We start from the raw sequence: 23,160 nt of genomic DNA, 5'->3' as shown, positions 1-23,160 counted from the left end.
GAAACTTGCGAAAATCTCTGAAGGGATTGTCGCTGATCCGCAGCCTCTTTGGTGCTATCTCTGCGACCCCTGAGAACACTTCTCCCACGTCCCACGGACTGAGTGCTCTATTTCAGCTACTGAATGATGCTACCATCCGAGTTTATGCCGTACTTTCGAGAGTCACCGCGGTAACCGTGCTCATGTAGTGAAATAGACGAAAGTAACAGAACGCAATCTTGATCCTCATCTACTGAGTCTCCTGAGAAAGGAGGTTGTTCGGTGGAACCAAATGGTACGAGCCAGGCCTTCTGACACCGACCGACAATCAGTGGTCAATCCCGAAAGGCAATGAACGCTCGCGTCGTGGTCAGTCTCGTCGACCGAGGCAAAATTCCAGTCGATTCAGACGCCCAGCTTTGTAGTGAATGGGTTTCCTCACCATCTTATACTCCGAGTGTGCCCGAGCGTGGAGGTGGCGAACGCAGCTCGATATACCCATCAACATCAAGGTACTTGTATGGACAGGCTCTTGGCAATTTCCATCGCGCTCAATGGGAATGGAGCTGGGTAACCGAAGCATCTGCCGCAGGCTTGAGTTACGCACGAAGTTCGTTAAAATACGTGGGGCGGGGGGCTCACTAATCCCTCAAAGAAGCTGAAGAGGGTGAATCGACGATTTGAACCGAGGCATCTGGACAAGGCTTGACCTTCCAAACCTGGCGATGATAATTTTGGCCCGATCATGACACCTGCTTGCTTCAAGGGCAGTGAGCAGCTTAAATACCAATCTTCCCCTTCCCTTGAAGCCCTTGATTCAAGCAGACTGGCTTCTTCCTGTCCCTATCTTTGTTTCTAATCGCTTTCCGGTGCCTCCGAAACTCCCTCGAGATGCCTACGAATCCAGAATGGGTCAAGGCCCTCAAACCGTCTGGTCCTCAAGGTTCCGAGCTGCTCTCCCAAGAGAGAGCCAAATCCAGCCTCGATGTTGATCAGCTCGCCGATTTCATGTTTACACGGGAGAACCTCGAGAGAAATGAACGTATTCTTAGGATCCTTCAAGCCGATCCTGTTTTCGACAAGTCACAAAACTACTTTCGAGGGAGAATCAGCCGGATTGAAGCGGCGTTGGCCAGAGGGAAGAGACTGCATCAGTTGGAGGTCAAACACAAATGGTCAAGAGATGAATACCAGACAGCCAATGATCTAATCAGCGAGCCAACTCCTTATGGCCTGCATGCGAGCATGTTCGTTGTCACTCTGCGCGAGCAAGGTACTCCCGAACAGCACAAGCTCTTCCTAGACAAGGCGGAGGCGTATAAGATTATTGGCTGCTATGCTCAGACTGAACTTGGTCACGGCTCGAATGTCAGGGGATTGGAGACCACCGCTACCTGGAACTCCGACGACAAGACTTTCACAATCAATTCGCCATACCTCACTGCCTCAAAGTGGTGGATTGGCTCGCTTGGAAGAACTGCCAACTATGCCATTGTCATGGCACAACTGTTCATCGACGGCAAATCATACGGCCCTCATCCTTTCGTGGTACAGGTCAGGGATCTGGAAACTCATCAACCGCTCCCCGGCGTTCACGTCGGTGATATTGGCCCAAAGTTTGGATACAACACCATGGATAATGGTTTCCTCTTATTCAAGAACGTCAAAATTCCACACGTCAATATGCTGGCTCGCTTCTCGAGGGTCGATCCCAACACCAACAAATACGTCCGACCTTCAAATCCTTCTCTCGTCTACGGTACCCTCACCTTCGTTCGAAGCACCATCGTCCTGCAAGCGGGTTCTACCCTGGCCCGTGGCGTCACCATTGCCACCCGTTACTGTGCCGTGCGACGACAATTCCAAGATCGGGATATCCACGAACCCGGTGAAAATCAGGTTCTCAACTACACCATGGTCCAGATTCGACTGCTACCGTTGCTCGCAGCAACCTACGCCCTCCACTTCACAGGCAAGAGCATGATCCGATTGTATCAGGAAAACCAGAAACGCATGAGCGCCGGTGATGCTGGCAAGCTATCCGACTCCACTCGGGGACCAGGACCAGAGGAGCTTAATCCAGGCACCGATCTTCTGGCCGACTTACATTCCACAAGTTGCGCCTTGAAAGCCTACGGTTCCACCACCGCGGCGGAGGGCCTGGAAGTTTGTCGTCGCGCCTGCGGCGGTCATGGGTACTCGTCCTTCGCTGGTATCGGTGCATGGTACGCGGACTATCTTCCCACAGTGACTTGGGAGGGCGACAACTACATGCTCACGCAGCAAGTGTCCCGATACCTCTTGAAATCTGCCCGGAGCGTTCTCGCTGGTAAGGCGGCAAAGAATGACACCACACGGATTCTGACTGATTTCATCCGCCGTCGCGACATTGGCTGTGCATTCGATGTGATTGGCAACGACGAAGACCTGGTCGCAGCATTCGCATGGCGTGTTTCCTTCTTGACTTTTGAGGCTCTTCGTCACCGCGATGAGGACAAGCAATCCTGGAACTCCTTGCTTGTGGACTTCTGGCGTTTGTCCACAGCACACGCCCAGTATATGATCGTCAAGAACTTCCATGACGCGTTGCAGGATCAGGCCACCAAGAAACAATTGGACGAATACACGGTGACGTTGTTGCACAAGTTGTTCCGTCTGTATGCTCTGCATACACTTGAACGCGAAGCATCAGAATTCTACTCATCCGCCGCAGTGACGGTTCGCCAAATTACGTTGGCACGCACAAAGACGGTGATGAAACTGCTCGAGGAGATCCGCCCCCATGCTGTTCGATTGGTCGATGCGTGGAAGTTCTCCGACTGGCAACTCGATTCATCCCTCGGAAGATACGATGGCAATGTGTACGAGGACATGTTCCACCGGGCGAGTGAGTTGAATCCGCTGAACAACGTGGTGTTTGATCCATACCCAGATTCCAAGACGCTGTTCAGAAAGGACGAGAGACAGGATTTGAGGAGCAAACTATGAAAACACTTAGAGTCTTTGTGCTTCTTAAATGTTTGAGTATAGGCTTTTTCACACACACACCCTTGGTTATGTTGACATGGAAAGCTTGGAAAGCGGTTAACGTCCCCATAGAATCGGTATAGATAAAATCTCAGGATACGCGGTATCTATGGAGTTGACCGAATCACGGGGCCAATTCTGCATCTCATCCTGAAGAGTCTGCATTTATTATAGTTCACCGTAGCCAATGATTTCGATACGACTCCTTTCGAGATTGGAATAAGAAAGTCACAAAGCTAAGGAGAAATAAAATTGGCAGAGTTGCGTATGTGGGTATCTTATTTATGATCGCTCCATGTTGCCTCGCCCATGCGCCAGCTTGCTCTTTTCCAATGCTGTATCCATTGCTATACCAAAACCCCTTCGCAGCGAGACGAAATCGCAAATCGACAGTGACAGTGAAAGCCGCCGCCCAGATATTGCGACGACGGACTCAAAAGGATGGACGGATTCAGCCAACGGATGTCCTCCGGAAAGGTTTCGTCTCCTCCATAATTGACGCCTGGGATTTTCGGCTACAGATGTGGTGAACAAAGTATTGTGCCGTAATATCTGTCGTCCCATTGATTCACATGTCTAATTTGCAGTTTTAGAGGGCACCGATGTCGATCTCTTCCCAACCCTTGGGCCCAATCGCTTCGTAGACACCCACGCGCCGACTCAGAACCGTGCCCAATCCCCTGTGAACTTCAATCTGAAAGGGTTCAAAAGGCATCTTCTCCCCGTCGACTGAGAAATGGCCAGCGTCTCGATTTATGTTCTTTCTGTAGTTGCTCTGGCCGGCCGCTCGACCCTGCTTGTACTGCCCATGGTCGCTGTCTCCTGCAGACTCTGCCATTGTCCCATAGCGCGGAATGACACGGAGGGCGCTGACTTTCCGGACGCGTACGCTTTCCTTGTCAAAAAAGGTGCCTTTAGGAACGGAAAGCAGGAGGTCGATGGCTTTCCGTCTCGGAATGTCGCCATCGATGGTGACTAGATCGAGCAGGCCATCAGAAGGAAGAGAAGCAGGAAAGAATGGGGCATCCGCCGTCATTATGGTCATGTTGCCGCAGTAAAAGTTGCCCAGATTGGGGTAGGGAGTCAAAGGGGTCCAGCCAGCGTCGGTGGGCAGAGGATCATTGACCGTCCCATACTGTAGTGGGGGGAGTCCAAGACTTTTGGACATATCCAACGGCCCATCCAGATCAGCATGAGAGATGGGAGCTTGGGTCGTTCTTTTAGCCATGTAGCGGGCGTAGTGCCTCTTTATTTCCTCCTTGTCCTCGATCTCGGTCTTGACAGCGATCTCACAAGGGTAAAGCGTCTTGCCCAGGAGTCGGACGAGAAATCCGTAGAAGAATCTTGCGTCACCCATCCATCGAAGGTTCTCTGTTCCCAGGTCACTTTCTGCCACTATGCCGAGCGATTGCGACAAGAACGAAAGCGTCCTGGTATTTCCCTGTGTGATACTCGCCAGGTCCAAAGGAGTCCGCACACCTTTCACAATGCAGAGGGCGGCGGTGCTGCATTCACCGGTTCCGGTCAGATTCCACGCCATACCGTTTCCACTACCACAGGGTAACTGGACGACTGCCACTTTTCTGAGGGCCTCGGCGGCATTTGGTTTCCTTGCGAGGCCGTTTATACATTCATGGGGCAAGCCATCCCCAGACACACTCGCAATGGCGTCGAATGCGTTAATGTCCAAATTTTGAGCAATCTCGACCGCGTGGCCACGATGCGTTGTCTGCTCGGCGTCGATTTCGCATCGGGCTGCCGCAAATATAGGTTCAATCTCTTTGCTGTACTGTTTAACCGCCTTTCCCTTTCCTCCAAAGGGGTTTATCAGAACTTTTATCCTTTTATTGCGTTGAGCTTGGCCGTATGACCGTCGTAACAGACGCTCGACCCATCTCTCTGCCTTTTCCAGTATCGCTGTAGAATTGTCAAGGGTATAGTTGATATATGCGACGATAACAGGGGAATTTGCTGACTTGGAGGTTGGCTTTGCGTAATGAATGGTGAGCTCGCTCTTTACGATTTCCGCCCAGAGGACATTAAAGTAAGGAATGGAACGGGTATTTGTGGTTCCTGATGCTCGAGGTCAGTCACGGAGGGTTGTCTAGGGCAGTTGACCCTAGACGTACTCTGAGAAAAGAATCCAAAGCAGTCGAATCCTTCGCTTCCGCGGAGGCCTTCATCTGCGAAGCAATCAGAAAAAATAGGTCTCTACAACCAAAGACGACAAACCTAGAACAATGACCGCGTCAGTGCCGAGGGTCAGAGTGGCATTTCTACCGACGCCCAACGTGGACTCTGCGATTGTCTCGCGTTCGTCTTGGATTGCGGCTTGGTCAGAGAAGGGATCCGACGAGCCATGACTGGAAATGTCAACACTGGCCATTGCGGAGGCAGCGGGAGCGCATTATGAGAGTCAAGAGGAAGTCGGGTGACTATGACCAACAATAAAAGAAAGAATAGTGAATGAGTGAATGAATTCGTACCGGGTATCCGCTCTACTCGGATGGAAGACTCGGAGTACAAGTTACATGGAGCATGGAGCAAAAGCCTGGCATTCCGCATGCCAGGCATAAAACTCCCCAAGACCGAATGGAGTCTTGGTTCCCACTCCACCCGAGAACACCAACGTCAAGATTCCCCATTTGGGCCATGGCGTGGATTGCCCAAACCGACCTGCATTTAACCCTGCTGTTTGTGTGTCCCTTGCCTGTGAAAAGGACCTGGGCCGCGGCTCAATAATATTAATTACCAGGTGGATGCCAGGAAAAACACGAAGTACGGATACGGGCGTATCACGTAAGCTGGAGAACAATCAGCCGCATGGGCGCCGCAGGTACAAGACAGAGCCAGTTCGGCCGTTGAACAGGTCTTATTATTATATTATATACCACTTTTCTTACACTCGGTGTCGACACCAACCCCCTCACGAGGCTGTCGAGTTCTGCCGGCTAGGAAGCGACACGCCTCCGCTGCTCTCACTCCTGGGCGTCTGGGCCTCTGGATCATCAACCACCATCCGTCGAATCTCCACAATCCACGGGTGTTGCAACAACTCAGCAGCCGAGCTCCTCTTTGCCGGATCGCGCTCGAAGCACTTCTTTAGGAAGTCAATCCCCTGCGGACTCAGCTGGTCTTCGGTGGGTAGCTGCGGCGGATTACCCTGGGCAATGTTGTACATGATGGCCCATTCATTATCCAAAGTCGACCAAGGGCGACGGCCAGTTGCCATCTCCAAAATCACGCATCCCAATGACCAAATATCGGCGGCTCCCGAAAAGCGTGAGGTTGCTGGAGCATCGCCACGAATCACTTCAGGTGACATGTACATTGGGGTGCCCGTCATAGTCTTCTGGGGCTGTCGTGGAAGCTGGCCAGGATCAACGTTCGCGCGCTGCGGCGCCTCCGGAGCCATCATTGTTTGTCCTTGTCGCGCAATAATCTTTGCTGCCCCGAAATCGACGTATTTGATGACGCCGTTGTGATCCAGCAGAACATTTTCTGGCTTGATGTCCCGGTGGACAATGTGTGCTGAATGTAGATACGCCAGCCCCTCCAGCATCTGCAGCGCGTAGACCATGATGACCGTTTCGTCCTCAATCCGTCCATGCTCGAGGAGGCCGGCTACCGAGCCACCGGAGCAATATTCCATAAAGATGTATACCTTGTCGCGATGTACTTCGATACCATAGTAGGAAACAATGTTGGGGTGATCGAGCACGGCCAAAACACCCATCTCGTCGCCAATCTGCTTGACAATGGTCGGAATCAACTGCGGGTCCTGCAGACGAATCTCTTTGACGGCCATCAAGGTTCCTGTATCAAGATTGAGAGCCGCGTACACGGACCCAAAAGTGCCACCACCCACAAATTGGCCTTGTTGCCATCTCATGGTGATATTGGTTGCAGACGAAGAGAGAAACGTGAGTGATCGATCAGCTTCGTTCGAGCCCTCCAACACCCGTCCGAGAGTGGTCTTGGTCCCTCGTTCCTCGCGAACCTGATCAATGGCAATAAGCTCAGACAGTCGCTGCTGGCACATTTCATTCCGACAATCTTCGTCGTTACGCAACTTGTTGTAGTCCAGTCGCTTGTTCATGCCTGTCAGGGCTTCCATTCGCGATTTCTCTTGCTGTGCAGCCAAGGTCGATCTTGCTCCCATAATGTCAAAGTGAGAGATCAACACAGACATACAGCCAGCCACTTTGACCCTGATGCGTTTGTAGTCCTCGTCCGTGATGTCCAAAATGTTCCGGCCTCGCGTCATCGCCATTGCAAACTCCAACGCAACCACCGCCCACTTGAAGGTCCTTCGGTCCGCCGCATCACAATCGTCGCAGATGAAGCTGACCCAGTCCAGCGCAAGCCGAGTAAGTTTCATATTGTTCATCATGCGTCGATTGGGATCCATGTATGTCAGAGATCGTTTTCCGAATTCGGTAGCGAAGGCAAAACAAGATTGTACCAACTCTGGACTAGCAATCCCACCATTCTGGGACCGGATCACCTCCACACTTTCCATGATAGTATTCGACAGTTTGAAGGTGGTCTTTTTGATTTTCCCAAGCTCAAGATTCACTCGAGACAAGTTAGCTCGCTGTTCAATCACCACGTCCAGCTCCCTGCCAATCGCATTGGCAAATTCCATCCGCGCACCTTGCAGACGAAGTGAAGATCCGTCAGCCACGAGACGAAGTCTGCCCAATCTCACGTCCGTGGGCAGTTCCAGAGCATCGAGCTCCATCCTGAGACCTTCCCAAGTCATGTCATCCTCCGGTCTAATGATCAAAATGTATGGGTTTGAGGGATCTTCCGCCGCGTCATCTTCATGGAACGATGTGCCCAGCATTGACTGGATCTCTTTCGGTCTGTTCCACAGCGAGGCTGAAGCCACAAAATGAATGCCTTTTGGACTGTTTGTGCTTGGTTCCACGAGGAAGTGTCCAGACAACACAAGAGCTTCGGCGAATGCCTGCAGCTGCTCTGGTCCCATACCGACATTGAATTCGGTCGCATTCTCGAATCTTTGCCGCAGAATGCGAGAGAATCTGAACAGCTTTCGTTGTCGTACACGAACGGAATCCAAAATCGCCTTGTAACGTTTCTCCATCTCCTGTGGACTTTCATCCGGTTTGCTTCGAAGCTCTCGCTCAAATGAAGCAGTGAGCCGGAGTAGTGACTTGGCTGTAAGCGAACTGAATTGCTCCGCAACTTCAATATCGCCCCCTTCGAGTTGCCGCCCTATTTCGTTCGAAAAGCCCCATTCTTGTTCGAGAATCTCGGCTTCGCGGAATGTGTTCTTGTTCGCGCCCAATTTCCAGTTCAGCATCTTAAAGTAAAACTTCAGAGCGTCCACGATGACCTTGTCGAAGTTCTCGTCAATGCAAGGAGGCAGATCCCATCCAGGCTCAGGATGCGCCATTGTAAGGTATTCTTGCTTGATAAGGCAGGCAAGCCGCATGAGAATCTGAAACTGTGCAATCATCTGGTCAATGATCATGACGGACTGCTGCGCTGACTCCTTCATCTTTTTTGCGTAGGACAGCCGCATCCGGATAATCTCCTGGATTAACCTGGAAGGGAAGTTGATCAGAGTCAAAAGCTCTTCGATATAAGGTGGAAGGTGGCGCGCAGCAAATGCCTCCGCGTTTTCGATCAAGGTGCTCTTGGCCTTCGTGATGACCTCGCTGATCGCCAGGAACATGCTCTTGTCGCCCTGCAACGACTTCAGCCCATCTTCCTTCAAAATTCTGTCGATAAATGAAGATTCGTCTGAAAGATCGCCGTCTCTGCTAGAACGACGTTTTTGTCTGGTGAAGTCCAACTCAGAATTTCCGACCCACGCCTGGAGGACAGCCAGTTCAGTGTTGATGGATTGTGTGATATTGTGCCAGGAGATGATGGCGTCGCAGCTTTGTTTGAAAGCATCAGAGGCAGCCCTGGTCTGGGCAGCTTCCAGTTCCCTCCGTGACGGATACAGCCATTCACACTTTTCGATGTTGGCCACGGCCTCTTCAACTTGTTCCAGCGGTGATTTACCCACCACCGTCTCGCCCTTGATCTCAAAGGCAATGATCTGTTCGATAATGGGCCCGATATGTGCACGGCCTTCCTCGATGAGCTTCTTCTGCATCTGCAACGGCCGACCATAATATTTTGCTCTTACACCCAGCCAAATCTCGGCACCCAATTCTACTTTGCTCTTTTGCTCGGTTGTGCCGATCAGCCTCTGTTTCTCCTGTTTGACAACATCGCCTTTGAGTACAGAAGCCAGCATAGAATGCCACTCGAGGCGCTCTCTGTTTGCGGAGTTCTGTAGTTCCTCCTCTGTCGGCTGAAGATTTTCCTCATTGCCGAGGAACATCAGTGTTTCCGGATCGTAGGGATCGTCGAATCCGTGTTCAGCTGAAGGCGACTCGTCGTCGGTCTCGTCATCCGTGCTGTATCCGATACTAGGTGTCCGAGGATCATTATCAAGCCAATCCGGCGGTGGTTGTCGGACTCGCTGGACATAAGCCTTCTCTTGCGCCTTGTACTGTGCATTCGGATCCCTCCTCGTGCTTCTCATTGTATTTGACGAATGCATTCTCTTAGAATTGAGGGACAGAAATTGAGGCGGCTTTCTCGGAGGTGCGTAGGTGTTTGAAGGAGTTCGGAGAGGAGCCCCTGGTCTGGCGCCTCGCAAATCCGCAATTGCACTCTGAGCGCTTTCCGAGAAGGATCGGTCCATATTCTGGGGTCCTCCGCTTCCTCCTCTCGGTCGTGGTCCATATGAATTCCAAGACGAGAGTGAGGATGAGAACCCCGTCGAGGGCGTATACGCGGAGATGGACGAGGTAGGAGTATAGGTTACAGAACCATCGGGGGGGTCGTAGGAGGTAGGAGGATACGGGTATGAGGAAGATGTGAGGGCATCTTCGTCAGAGCCAGATGAAGATCCGCCGCTTGGGCGATGCATCGGCATCTCCTCATGCTCCATGACGAGGGGCAAGCGACCTTGTTCGAGACGTTGCTCTTCAGTCTTGGGAGCACGGGGTCCGAATCTCGGGAGGGCGACAGGATGCACAGGTGAAGGAGCGACAACTTGAGGTTGGCCCTGGACTGAATGGGATAATGTTGGGTGCAGTAGTGGTGCTGGCTGCAAGTCGGCTGTTGCGGGAGGAGGAGCACTGGCAGTTGTGGCAGCCGCAACCTGTGGCTGATGAACCACTCCAACTCCAACTGGCACGGGGACTGGAATTGGTTGGCTTGTTGCTGACTGAGGCATGGCTGCTGCTGCGGAGAAGAGTTCCTTGTGAAACTCTATCTCGCCGCGTTCAAGGGAGTTGCAAGGATAGTATTGATGGAGGTCATATGGATTTCCTGACGACTTCAGAGCAGAAAAGTGATGGTGGAAAAATTAGAAGACCAAGTATCACGTCGACGCCAATCTCCACGGGGCACGCGTCTTGAGATGGTGTCCAGTGCCGTGCCTCCCGTTGTCGCCTCCGCGTCGATGAGTCGCCGTTGGAGGCTTCTTGATTGCCTGGATCTCTGATCCGATAGTGAGGAGCGAGGAAATCAAGTTTGCAGCCTGCTTGGTTACCCGCCCACTATTCGCCCTTCCCACTTCAATTGACACAAAAACCTGGCAGAATGGCGAGATCGCTCTCCTGGTGCTTCCTCATATTTTGAGCTGTCGTGTTAGAATCTCCCACTGATCAAGTCATGAATTTATTGTCGACTCGGTCACCGATTTCTTCAAGTCATTGCTCACGGTTGATGTTGCTAGATACGTCCACGTTCCGCCATATTATGATTTGCGAATCTCCAGTCATTATATCTATATATGCTGCCCGGTTCCGTCTCATTTGGAACGCGAAGGACAAGTCCTCATTACACTATCCCTAAATGTCTCAATGAAGGACGACGACTCATTATCCAATTCAGGGTCTTCAGGCTGAACAGTCGCAACGCAGCCAATCTGGTGAAAACAAAAAAAGGTCTTGGGGCCGGCAGACTCTGTCGATAGCACGTGAGTAGACAGTCACGACTTCAAAATGAAGCGACCCCGACTTTGTCAACACGTCGCTGGGAAGGACCGACTACAGCTCCTACTTGGGTTTCACAAAGCGACCTCTCTATCATGGCCCGGCAGGAAAACGGTCCTCAGACGAGAATGCTTCGATGGTCTGAAGACTGCGTGAAGAGGGATGCAGCACCACCAGCTCTAGAAAGCAAGACCAATGGCAGAGAGACTGCAGGCGACTCATTTCGTCCTGAAGGTTCTTCAGGCGATACAAAGACAGCTGATGGGCGCACCTCACACGGAGCTCGGAGTGGTATTCCTTCCAAGGAGACTACCCGTAAATGATCGAGGGATCGCTGCGGCCAAGTATCTGGGCTTGTAGACCATTTGCGACCATCCCTACCGTTGTTGAAGCTGCGACACTCTTCTTGGCTGTAATTGTGAGCAACCAATGCCTGTTCGCATTCCTTGGCTATTATTGGAAGTCGCCTGCATTAGGGGTGTGTGCCGTGTGATCAAGATACCGCCAAATAGCGCAGGCAGGATGCTTCTTCCAGATTTTCGACACAAAGAAGCGGATTTTATCGCCCACCTATTCACGAACCTTTCCGAGGTATTGAAATATTTGGCCACATTATACCAACTAAAAGGAAAAGAACGGACGTCGGTCTCGGTCAGCAAAAGGATCAGGTGAATGTCACGCGGGAAGGTAAGAGGTTCTCGGTAGTAAGTCTCCGCCGCTCACTCGCGAGCATATTCGATTCTGGCGAGATGAGCTCGTAGACGAGGTGTTCGGTAGACGAGTAGCAGTTAGCGTACTCGGTAGAGGTCGAAAGAATCGTGCTGGCCCGTGTCAATCGCTTTCTGTACGGTGCGCGGAGTAGGTAGATACAACCTTGGTATGAGTACTTGTAGGGTTGGCACGGCAGGACCAGTGCCGAAGTGAGATGAAACAGACCAGAAGCGTCGAAATCGTTATCTGTGTGGAGATGTGCTGAGCGTCACCATGCCCCCCACTGGAATCTGGATTTGCATGTGAGCCAATTGTGAAGTAGATGCTTATCTCGCCCAGAAATGCGAGCACAGAATCCACGCTCCTCAGGCGATGCCCCTAGTGTGCCTGGCAAAAATGGAGTTTGGGGCTTATGCAACCTTCAATTTTTAGCGACAACTAGTAGGCGAAAAGCACGAGGCAGCCTTGGAGGACCGGATATATTGGGCCGTTGGATGGAACATGGGACACAAGAAAGGAATCCCCGTCATTCAGTCAGTACCTGTGGGGTGTTAGGGTGGAGTGGAAGAAGAGGCTGTTGGGACTTTTCCTCGAACCTGCTGCGTATGATGATGCGCGCTGGGAGAATCAGTGCTCAGTGCGCTGAGTAAGACGGGGGAGAGACAAGGCAGAGTACGAGCTGTCAACATGGCCATCGCTGAGACGGGCAGCTCTTTTCCTTTGCTTTTCTAGGCACGCAGTCGTAGACAGTGTGTAGGCTCTTGGCTGATACACCTGGAACACAGGGCAGGTTGATTCAGCCCTGATCAGCCCACGGGCAATCACAGGGGCTTTGTCACCTCGATTACCTCTATTTATTATTGTATTGGGCCTGGGAATCTCCCTGGGTGGCGCCTATCTATGGTCTTAGCCCGGCTCTTCCCGGGCTCTCTATCGAGCCTATCGGGGCTATCGAGCCTTATCATCCCCACTCTTCTCCCTCTCGACCTGTCTGTCAGGGGCTCTCGGGGGCGTTACGGGCGCTGTCCGGCGAACTCTGCTTCGGGTCTCCATGCTTAATCCTGGGCTAGGAGGACGTGCCAAGTCTCGCCCTGAGCCTGTCCCAAGCCCTTCCAGGTGGCACAATCAGGTCAATCAGGTCAATCAGGTCAACCAGGTGCCACTCCACCATACGAACCTCGTTACCCTGTGCCATATTCGTTTCTTTTGCCAGACTCAATTTCGTTTTCAGTCCCGATATCTGCCCACCTGTTCCCTCCACGCCTCTTCCATATATCAATACTTCATTCCCGCTGGTCCCCGATTTTTGGATGTGAATTCTCAGAGGGTTTTCTCCTTTGGACGCCATTCCAGTCACTCCCTTCGAACCCCTGGCATTCTTCTGGGTTCAGAGATTACTCCTTACATTTGGGGACAGCACCCTTCACCAGCACACCCTTAGTTGTACAGCACTACAGTCACTCTTTCAAGATGTCGACTGACGATTTGGGGTCGCTCCCCTATGTTCCGCTTGAAGTCTACGAGGGTATGTGATATGCTTTGCTCTCTCCTGATCTCAGCCTCGGCGCCTTTGAGAAACTGGTCCCAAACTAATACCACCTCGCTGCAGGAACCTCGATGACTGGTGGAGACTCTCTTACAGAGGATCTCAACATCTATTACAATGCTGGCGACATTGCCTGGATGATCACCGCCACAGCCTTGGTGCTTCTCATGATTCCCGGTGTTGGGTATGCCGTGTCCTCTCGTCTGCGTTTGATTATTGGCCTCGTTGCTGATCAGCGAATCACAGTTTCTTCTACTCGGGCCTTGCGCGACGGAAATCTGCCCTCTCGCTCATTTGGTTGTCGGTCGCAGCCACGGGCTTGATCTCCTTTCAGTGGTTCTTCTGGGGTTATTCCTTGACCTTCTCCCATACCGCGGGTAAATACATAGGGGACCTCGAAAACATTGGTTTCCGCAATGTCCTGGGAGCTCCCTCTGTGGGATCAAGCAAGATCCCCGATCTCATGTTCGCCGTGTACCAAGGAATGTTCGCTGCCATCACCGTCGCCCTCGCCATTGGCGCGGCAGCCGAGCGTGGACGAATGCTCCCCGCTATGGTTTTCTCGTTCATCTGGTCGACCATTGTCTACGACCCGATTGCCTGCTGGACCTGGAATGGATCCGGATGGATGTTCCAGCTGGGCGGCCTCGATTTTGCTGGAGGTACTCCTGTCCATATCGCCTCCGGTTCTGCTGCTCTCGCCTACTCTCTCATGCTGGGAAAACGCCATGGTCACGGTACTCACGAGCTGAACTATCGCCCACACAACGTCACACACATTGTCATTGGCACTGTCTTCCTCTGGGTCGGGTATGTGGTCTGGTCGCGCCTATTTGATCTTTGACGACTAATTGCTTGTTTAGGTGGTTCGGCTTCAACGCTGGCTCTGCTTTAGCTGCCAACCTCCGTGCTGTCATGGCTGCTGTGGTCACCAACTTGGCAGCGAGCGTCGGCGGTATTACCTGGTGCATCCTCGACTACCGTTTGGAGCGCAAATGGTCTACCGTCGGCTTCTGCAGCGGTGTTATCTCCGGCCTGGTCGCCATTACTCCAGCTAGTGGCTTCGTTCCCGCATGGTCCGCCGTTATTTTCGGTGTTGTTGGTGGAATTGCTTGCAACTATGCCACCAAGCTCAAGTTCCTCCTTCACATTGACGACTCCCTCGATATCTTTGCAATCCACGGTATTGGTGGTCTTGTCGGCGACCTCTTGACTGGACTCTTCGCAGCGGACTACATCGCTCATCTGGATGGATTCAGCGAGATTGACGGGGGTTGGCTCAATAAGCACTGGATTCAACTGGCATACCAACTCTGCGACGGCGTCACTGGAATGGCATATTCCTTTGTCCTCAGCTGTGTCATCCTGTTCCTCCTCAACTTCATCCCAGGCCTTCATCTACGTGCATCCGAACAAGAAGAGATCATGGGCATGGACGAGACTGAGATTGGCGAATTTGCATACGATGTGAGTTATCCCTTGATAATCCACGCTACTTGTGATGGCAATTACTGACTTATTTGTAGTATGTCGAGTTGTCCCGAGACGTTGTCAATGGCCTCGAGCAAGAAACTCCTGCGCAGCGAGAAGTACCCAGCTCCGATGGCGAGCACCCCGAGAAACCAGCTACCGTTCCTCAATCACCATGAACGAGAAGGATAGTGGTGACATGTTAGAATTCCAGGATGTGATAATCAATACCCCCAAATGCTCCCCAGGTGGCACGAGTTCACCGATCATCTCTTGTACTGAATAGATAAGAGTCTTTTTTCGTCTTCTTTGAATAGCTCATTAAAATCAAATATCATACTATTTTAATGCAAAGTGATACCACGATTTATCCAAGAAGAGGAGTGCCATATTCTATGCCGAGTACCTTGTCCTGGTGGATCATTCAGGAAAACTGGCCAGAAGCTTTGTATATCCTTCCGACGCGTCTTTCAACCTGAATATAATTATGTCTGATTCACCGTTCTCACATACATAGTACGCCAACCACGTACCCCTAACGTGAGGGTAATAGTTCGTCCCCGAATGCTTTTCTCGCGCAGCAATATTATAGCCGACCACGTAATATGAACCTCCCTGGACTGGGCGATGTTCGCTACCGGCTCATGAACAACGCTCACCGTCCATGGTTTCTCTTTTACCGCCATGTTCTGTTTCTTTTCAAATTAGGGCCGGGATTGTTCTACACACGCTCGTACATTTTACCCGGGCATCAACCTCCTTGACAAGAAATAATAGGCTAATAGGCTTCATCCTCGGTCGGAATAGTTTTCTTTGGGGAGATTGTCTCAGTTCACCAGGTGTGAAAGATGTTTCTCAATCCATCACAACGATGATACCTTGTGGTACTGGAGGGTTTCCTCGCACAGTGCCTAGCGAGCTAGGAGAAGGGATGTATGGAGGCTTCCTTCTATAGAGTCCCAGTGAGTAAATCCCAACGCCAAGCGGTTCCCTCTGCTACTCGTATATCTCCAGTCGGGACAAGTCATAGAGGTACCGGTACAAAGGTTCAAAAATCACTTGTATATATGTTTTCTCTTTCCAAATTCTGTCACGCAAAGACCCCCTTACTACAATAAGGGCGAGTACCGAGTTCGAATCCCGATTACGCCACATTCTGGGTCCTTTCAGGTCAAAACTAACTCCGGGTTAGCAGGCATCAGGACCCTGATTCGAATCCTCCTTCCTCCCTCCCTGCGAGATTTCAATTCTCGATTTGACAAAATTAACCGTGTAGTATAAAATTCGTAGTATAACCGGGTGAGAAAAACCAACCCGCAAGGGCGAGTTTTCCTTATCACAGACCAGTAGGTTGAGCTGCTCTGGGATAAGTTTTTGCCATTTTGGAGTGAGTCGGATGTTTTACTTTTGGCATTATTAGAGCCATGAAGGGAGCACTTGAATGTTCGCCAGAGTAACTAGCAGCTGGCACATGAGACCCCCCCCCGGGGGGGGGGGGGGGCGTTAGGTTTATCTCTGAGATTGATACACGGCTTGGAAGTCTTCGGTGCCTTATCAAGACTCCCCTCAATCGGCGGGCGTGATACTAGCGTATTTGGGACGCTCGAGGTTACACACGTAGTTGAAATTGGGTAACAGACTGAAAAGAGAAGGCTGCTCTACATGACTTTTGCCATTCGCATTAAGATTATCTGAGTATACGCCTGTTCCGTCGTAAAGGAGTGACATCGTTCCATTCCCATAACAATCAAGTCATTGATCTCGCTAGCTTCCACATTCCCCTCTTCTGACTGCTTTTGTGTGAAGATCCGCAAGGCTTGCCCTAGATTTAGTAGGAGATGATGCATGTCGTGCAGATGAGGGGTATATACAATAAAGAGATGCTTCTCAGTCCTTGATGCTGTATAACAGCTCTGCCATGCTTTCCAAGCCTCTTTTTCAGAGATGTACAGAGGAATTCATCCCCAACATTCCGAGCTAATGTAGGTCTGCGATGTGAGATTCAGTGGCAAGTCGGGTAGCACCGACGGCATCTCGGGGTCCAGTCGCCGAAGTTTCAACCTTAAGCGCCGTTGAGATGAGGTCTCGTTCCTCACGAAGTATGGGTCTGGCAATATTGGAAGTAGTTTTGGAGCTCCGGGAAGGTATCTGTGCCTGTCGCACTGCTGGCATATTGTTCAGAACATGCACGACACTGAGTGAGAGCCTGTTGGAAAGTGGTGCTAGATGGACAGAGCAGGTCGAAAACCAATCCCACTGCCTGGCCAGCCTGACTTGCAGCATCGTAAATGCGGTAGCACTGTGCTGGGGCTGTTAGGAAGTTCTGTCGGCTTACAATCTCGGCGATCGGGTTGGCCATCAGTCCACGTCGAGGCATCTTAGGGGCCCATGTAGATGTGGGCTTGGGTAGAGGAGTAGTCGGGGCTGCGCTGGACCAGTCAGCCCAAGTGGTTGTTGTAGCCGGGGCCGGGCACAGTGGCTGGCCCAAGACATCGAAGATGGCGAAGCTGAGTCCAAAGTGCTGTGGGTTGAGGTGGAAGTAGCCCTGAGCTGGTTCTTCCCAAGCACACGTGGTGTCGGTAGGATTTGGCCACAATGAGCTGAGGTTCGCTGGCAAGAACAATTGAGGAACGGGTTTGCATTCTTCCGGAGCGCAAACATAGGTATCAGCCGGGGGATTTTGTTCCCAGTTGCAGCCAATCTGTGGAGGAGTACAGATGGTGCCAGGAGCACATCCCCACAGGTAATTGGTGGGTAGAGCAGCTTTAGGAGTATAAGTGGGGTTGACGACCCTTGAGGTACACGTGACAAGGCCTGGGTATGTCGAGACAGTCTCTGTCGTGGCACTCACACTGACGACGGTAGTAGGGACAATATCTGTGATAGTGCTTGGTTGGACGCTCACAACGGTGCTCACGCTAACTATTGTTGTTGGGCTAACGATGGTTGTTGGTACGACGACGGTGGTGGTTTCAACGATTGTTGTAGCGCTGACAATGGTGGTTGGACTGACGATCGTGGTCGGCTGGACTGATATCTGAGTAGTTGTGTCGGTGATATAGACCGTGTCGGTTGTAGTGACTGTCACGTAGTCGGTCTCTGTGGAGTAAACGATCTTCTCTGTCGTGGTTGGCACATATTCTGTTGATACCGACCACACGGTAGAGTAGACAGTAGCACAGGAGCTTGAGCCCCAGCCGTCATCTCCGCCACTGCCGGCCTGGGCCAGGGTGACAAGAAGAGAGGCGGCAAGACCGACAAGCTTCAGCCTCATCACGTCCATATTGGGATGAGCGAATGTACAACGAATGACGGAATAGCGACAGCGAGGCAGAGGAGATCTCTGAAGGAAGAAGAACGCGAGGAAATCCTGGGAGTCAATCCATACTTTGTCTGATATATGAGGTTTGCAGGTCCTGTCCTGTTCCTGTTCAGTCCCGCGTCATAACTACCACAATGGGCGGTGTCCCCACGGAAGCGATGCTACCTAGTACCGACAGATCAATGGCTTGCATATCGGGCAAAGTAGAGCGGGCCAGCGTTAGGCCGTGCAAGTGCACGTGTACAAGGCCTACAAGTAGTGAACTATTTTCACCAACCCCTGCTGCGACTATTGTCTTGAGGCAGCCACCGACTGCGGGACGGGATCAAACCTGCTTTGGCATAGCAAATGACGAGGAGCTTGGACCCCAAAAGGCCGCCAATCGATAAAATATCTACGATGCTTGGAGGAGGCTGCAGTTCTCACTCGGCGGGCTGAAGTCCGCAGTTTGTAAGAGGTCCAGCAAAAGCGATTGAGCGCAATGATTTGAGTACGTATCCTGAGTCCTCCATCTTGGTCACTTGGATCTGAAGAACGCAGATAGTATTTGGGGGCGTATTTCGAGTAGCTGCTCGCAGTGTTGGCCTGGAGGTGGAAGAAGCGGACACGGCTGTGAACTTGTGTTACACAAGAATTATCCCTGATCACAACGGACAAAGCTACCAATTAATCTAAGCCCTAAACTCAGACTTCGAAAGACGGACAAATGCCGAAGAAAGACACCATAACTATTTAGAGCCTGGCTCGCGGAATGGATCCACCTGGGGCGTTGAGAAGGTGGTTGGGATGAGGCTGAGAATGCCCAGTAGAGTATGGCTGCGGAGAAAAACCACAAGCCAGTGGACGCTGGTGTGGTGTGAGACGGGATTTTTTCTTTTCTCTCTCAAGAATATTGTTCGCTTTCGAAGGGTCGCTTAGAGTAGTCAATCCCCCGATCCCATGCACAAATGCAAGCCTCTGTGCTATTCAGTCGGAGGGCTCTGGCCCGGCTCTCGAAGCGACTGCAGCGAAAGGCGGGGAGGCAAAAGGTCCGAGTCGTGGCGGCAGGACGCATGCACAGGGTTGGATTTCCCCTCCCAACTGCGAGTTGTTCGAAAAAACATCATCTGTGCATCGCGCTCTTCATTCATGTTACCAGCGGCAATAAGCTGAGATGGATGCGGAGGACTCCCGTGCTTTGTACGAGTAGGCTTCTCAGGCGGCGCCGAAAGGATGCTGACAGGTTCCAGTCGTCAGCCTGGTAATGGAGCCTGATGGAGTAGGTAGAACAGAGTTTTTGCTGGTAGAGTCGCCGCAGCGCAGCAGTCCGAGTAAGTGGAGGCTAGCGACGGTGAGGTAATAGCGTGGGTAGCCAACAGCGCTGCACCAGGCACCGGAAAGGTGGTGAGGTGGCTCCCTACAATACGAGGCCCCCCGCCTAAACCACTTGCACTCAGATGCGTTCTCAGCTCCGGGCCCAGCAGTTGCCTAGGCCCCAAGATCGGCAAAATCAACGGCACGTGAAGCTTGACAGCGAATAACTGCTTCACCTGGCAGCGAAGTCGTCGCCGCCCTGTGCCGTCCCGTGCGGGGGCGCCAAACGCTATTCGCAGCCACACAGCCAACATTGGCAGTGAACAGCGCACTTCAACCTCACAACCAAACCATCCTTGAACCCCATGTCAGTGTGGATGCGTCCTACGAACCGAAGAGGCAACCCATCACCTTACACTTCGGTGCCTGTCAGCAGTGGATTGACTCTCTCGCGTACTGGTCTCGCACAAGAGGAGGAAAATGGAAAAGGGAGGAGATGGCTCTCCTAGTAGCGCACAAGAGGAGGGAAACGGAGGAAGATTGAAGGAATGGGCTCTTACTACTCGAGGCGATGCACGATCTTTTACATGGCGATGAGGCTGAGCCCTATCCTGCAGTTCGAGCACCATTCTATCGCATCCTTCCAAATCACCCACAATGGTTCTGGTCTCTGCTTTGTCATTGATTATTATTGTCCGAGGATCTCTCTTCACCAAACCAAGCTGTGGGGGCTGTATTGTTACTTGTCTCTGCAAAGACCATCTTTTTCTGGTGCAAGCAAGCCGACCAACTCCAATCGATCCAACCCAGTCGAAGGGCTTAGCTTGCCCCAGCCTTCCTTTTCCTGCCCGCCCTCTCGCGGCCCCGGGCTCAGTGCATGCAGTGAGCATCCTTGCTTGTTCCAAGATACCCTTGCAACAGTCTGCTTGCGATGCCAAATCTGGTAGGCTCATTCTTGCGCCCAACCTCCCGTCTTTTTGTGTCTTTCCCTCTGTCTTCCGGGTGTGGAGACGTCGCTTGTAAGGCTTCCTCAACCTTGGGCCTGAGACCACCCACCTCTTATGCACGAGCGAAGGGCCCCTTGCCTACCACGGTCTGGATCATCGCTATTCCAAGATGTCTGTGGATGGTTTTTCGAGAAGACATTCCAAGTCTGAATCCGCTGGCTCTCCGATACCTTCGCCACAAACTAGACTCTGCTAGCCGACGTGCCATTGCCGCAGGGACCACGATCATCTGAGCCGGTCATGTCCTGTAGTAGTGGGAAACTCCCGACTTGCACGTTCAACTTCTTTTGCAACTGATGGAAGGCCGTATCTATAGCCTGAGGGAAGACCTGAGCCTCATGGTCCAATTTTGAACTCTACTCGGTACATTTGAGGTTTCGAATCCATCCAGCAGCCATGTTGTCCATACTGCATTACGGCGCGTGGGTACTCACCCTCGCTGGCGTTGTTCTATGTGATCATAACTCTAGCAACATAGGTCTCTGGGACAGGCCGAGAGTTGCTTTGATCAGAGACAATGTGTATCTTGAAGGTGGTTATATGCAAACCGGGGTGTATACCAACGGTGTTTGGGATTCATTGGAGTCTTCTACCTCCTCTCAGGGCTTTTTGTACAAGCTCAGCCTGCATGAGCCGTTTGATACCACCAAGGCCAACCCTGCGATATTCCAATCTATCAACGAGGGGCCGCTCAGCAACTACTATCTCGATGGATATATGTTCGCCGACTACGATGAGTTTTACGCTTATGGGTAAATTTCCCGCACCCTGTCATATGGCGTTGTGAAGTTGACACTTTCTCGAGGGGCATGTACTACGTTTCCGGAGACACCGTCACAGACCGGACAGTGAGCGTTCCTCTCTACGACATCCCGCCGGATTCGAATGTCGTGGCAGGCGTTCCAAATATCGCGTATTCGCCTGAGAGTGGGAGTTTTATTAAAGACATAACCAACGGTGCGGGAGCCAATGCTCCAAGTGAGAACCTCAGCTTCTACTTCAGTGGGAAGTACAATGCAGATGGCACAGCCTTCTCTTATTTCCTCCCACCAAAGGACTATTCTCCATGGCTCATCAAGGTGGACACCAAGCTTCAAGGACATGCGGACTGGTCGCGAGAGGACTTAACACTTAGTAACATCACACTACGCTCCGAGGGTGCTCTTGTCTGGATTCCTGCTTCGACTCAAGGACTGCTGATTGCTATTGGAGGTGTCGTCTATCCTGCGGATTTGAATGGATACCTCAAGACAGACAACACAACAGACATCACGGTAGCTCAGAGCTTTTTGACTGAATTTCCCGTTTACGATATTGGATCCAGTACTTGGAGTATTCAACCGATTAACCCAGGATCTGAAATCCCCGATGGCCCACTGGCGCAATTCTGCACCGTTGTCGCTTCCAGCGCCGACTATTCTCACCATGAAATCTTCGTCTATGGAGGGTGGGACAGCAATGGGGGCCCGGCATCTGGCGAAGTGTGGATTTTGAGCGTGCCCTCCTTTACGTGGATCAGGGCAAACACTGATGGAGCTGGAACACACAAAAGACAAGGTCATGTCTGCGTATCTCCATACCCCGACCAAATGATGGTTATTGGCGGAACCGGAGACTTTGGCGCCGGGCTGGACAGCAACAACAGTGTCGACGTCTTCAATCTGAACGACCTGACCTGGACAGGTAAATACGATCCCGAAGTTCATGATGACTACAAACCCGCTGCGACTGTGGCCAGTGTCATCTCTGCGACGCCGACTGCCAGCGGGATGCCTTCTCTGGTTGCCGGCTGGTTCGACAAGGCATATAACAAGGACCTTATCAGAACGTGGGCACCCTACAATGCAACCTCTAGCACTTCAACGAATACCCCTACTGCCACGCCCACCCAGAGTCCGTCATCACACAAGGACAGGGGCTGGGTGGTTCCAGTTGCTGTCACGGTCCCCGTTGTGGTTGGCGTTGCTTTCTTTGCTGGTCTCATCTTCTTCTGCTGCCGAAGGGCAAGAAGGGACCAACAAAAGCAAGAGGACTCTTATGCGCACAACAGAAAGAGCGGTATCTTGTCCTGGATACGGTCGACGCCTTCAGCTGTGCCTGGCAAAGACATTGGAACTGAGTCATCGGTCACTGAGGTAGAACGTCCCCATTCTCCAACACCCATGATCCAAACAGCTCCTCATGAACTTCCGGCGGAGTATTTTCTCAGCAAAGACCCGGGAAGTAACCCGGACCGCTGGTCGTCATCCACGCCTGTGCGGTCACCAAGAGGTGAATACGACGGCCCAGTCGAAGGCCCAAACACTGAGGTGCACGAGGTCCATGGGTCTTCTCGAATCACGCGTCCTGATGACATCAATTATGATATTCGTAATATGACCATGTACCCGCCTAGTTTCGTCAGCGGTGGCCAGAACAGGCCTACGGGCACCTCTTCGGTCTCACAATCCGGCGATTCCAACTCTCCTGCATCACCAAACACCACGTCAGTAGGCGTCGCAAGCGCTGGTTTCGCGCCCATTCCCGAGGGAGAAATGGCGCTGGGAAATGAGCACATCTCAGGCTTCGACAGGGCAATCTCCCCCATTGATCGACGGGAGTCGAGGCCGACGCATGATCGCAAGGCCTCTGATGTCAGTAGTGCTTCTTCGCTGCCGTCTCCGGACGTTGAGGATCACTCCGCGCTCGCCAACGGACCAAGAGCCTCACGAAGCGTCTCCGGTGGCGATGTCGACATCGGCGAGGAAGGAATTCGCACGATATAACACTGCGTCT

At 52.0% G+C, this 23,160-nt stretch overlaps 7 protein-coding genes across 7 annotated transcripts; 4 read left to right on the top strand and 3 right to left on the bottom strand.

The window, feature by feature from the left end:
• Window positions 1–870: 870 nt before the first annotated feature.
• Z517_05746 (uncharacterized protein) lies at window positions 871–2,967 on the top strand (the record flags this gene model as incomplete). The annotated part of the gene is made up of 1 exon (XM_013431072.1): window positions 871–2,967. The coding sequence occupies one exon, from the start codon at window positions 871–873 to the stop codon at window positions 2,965–2,967; it is 2,097 nt and encodes a 698-aa protein (XP_013286526.1).
• A 628-nt stretch (window positions 2,968–3,595) lies between these two features.
• Window positions 3,596–5,392, bottom strand: Z517_05745 (uncharacterized protein; the record flags this gene model as incomplete). The annotated part of the gene is made up of 3 exons (XM_013431071.1): window positions 3,596–5,079; window positions 5,136–5,189; window positions 5,239–5,392. The coding sequence occupies 3 exons, from the start codon at window positions 5,390–5,392 to the stop codon at window positions 3,596–3,598; spliced, it is 1,692 nt and encodes a 563-aa protein (XP_013286525.1).
• Window positions 5,393–5,932: 540 nt separating this feature from the next.
• On the bottom strand, window positions 5,933–10,273 carry Z517_05744 (uncharacterized protein; the record flags this gene model as incomplete). Its single annotated transcript, XM_013431070.1, has 1 exon — window positions 5,933–10,273. One exon carries the CDS (start codon window positions 10,271–10,273, stop codon window positions 5,933–5,935), a length of 4,341 nt encoding a protein of 1,446 aa, XP_013286524.1.
• Window positions 10,274–13,217: 2,944 nt separating this feature from the next.
• Z517_05743 (uncharacterized protein) lies at window positions 13,218–14,942 on the top strand (the record flags this gene model as incomplete). Its single annotated transcript, XM_013431069.1, has 5 exons — window positions 13,218–13,272; window positions 13,357–13,477; window positions 13,540–14,103; window positions 14,157–14,760; window positions 14,820–14,942. 5 exons carry the CDS (start codon window positions 13,218–13,220, stop codon window positions 14,940–14,942), a joined length of 1,467 nt encoding a protein of 488 aa, XP_013286523.1.
• A 1,913-nt stretch (window positions 14,943–16,855) lies between these two features.
• Window positions 16,856–18,046, bottom strand: Z517_05742 (uncharacterized protein; the record flags this gene model as incomplete). The annotated part of the gene is made up of 1 exon (XM_013431068.1): window positions 16,856–18,046. The coding sequence occupies one exon, from the start codon at window positions 18,044–18,046 to the stop codon at window positions 16,856–16,858; it is 1,191 nt and encodes a 396-aa protein (XP_013286522.1).
• Window positions 18,047–20,781: 2,735 nt separating this feature from the next.
• Window positions 20,782–21,141, top strand: Z517_05741 (uncharacterized protein; the record flags this gene model as incomplete). Its single annotated transcript, XM_013431067.1, has 1 exon — window positions 20,782–21,141. One exon carries the CDS (start codon window positions 20,782–20,784, stop codon window positions 21,139–21,141), a length of 360 nt encoding a protein of 119 aa, XP_013286521.1.
• Window positions 21,142–21,194: 53 nt separating this feature from the next.
• Window positions 21,195–23,150, top strand: Z517_05740 (uncharacterized protein; the record flags this gene model as incomplete). Its single annotated transcript, XM_013431066.1, has 1 exon — window positions 21,195–23,150. The coding sequence occupies one exon, from the start codon at window positions 21,195–21,197 to the stop codon at window positions 23,148–23,150; it is 1,956 nt and encodes a 651-aa protein (XP_013286520.1).
• Window positions 23,151–23,160: the final 10 nt, after the last annotated feature.

The sequence above is a fragment of the Fonsecaea pedrosoi genome (assembly GCF_000835455.1).
Source record: "Fonsecaea pedrosoi CBS 271.37 unplaced genomic scaffold supercont1.3, whole genome shotgun sequence".
Classification (NCBI taxonomy): domain Eukaryota; kingdom Fungi; phylum Ascomycota; class Eurotiomycetes; order Chaetothyriales; family Herpotrichiellaceae; genus Fonsecaea; species Fonsecaea pedrosoi.
This window is presented reverse-complemented; position numbering and strand designations above follow the sequence as displayed.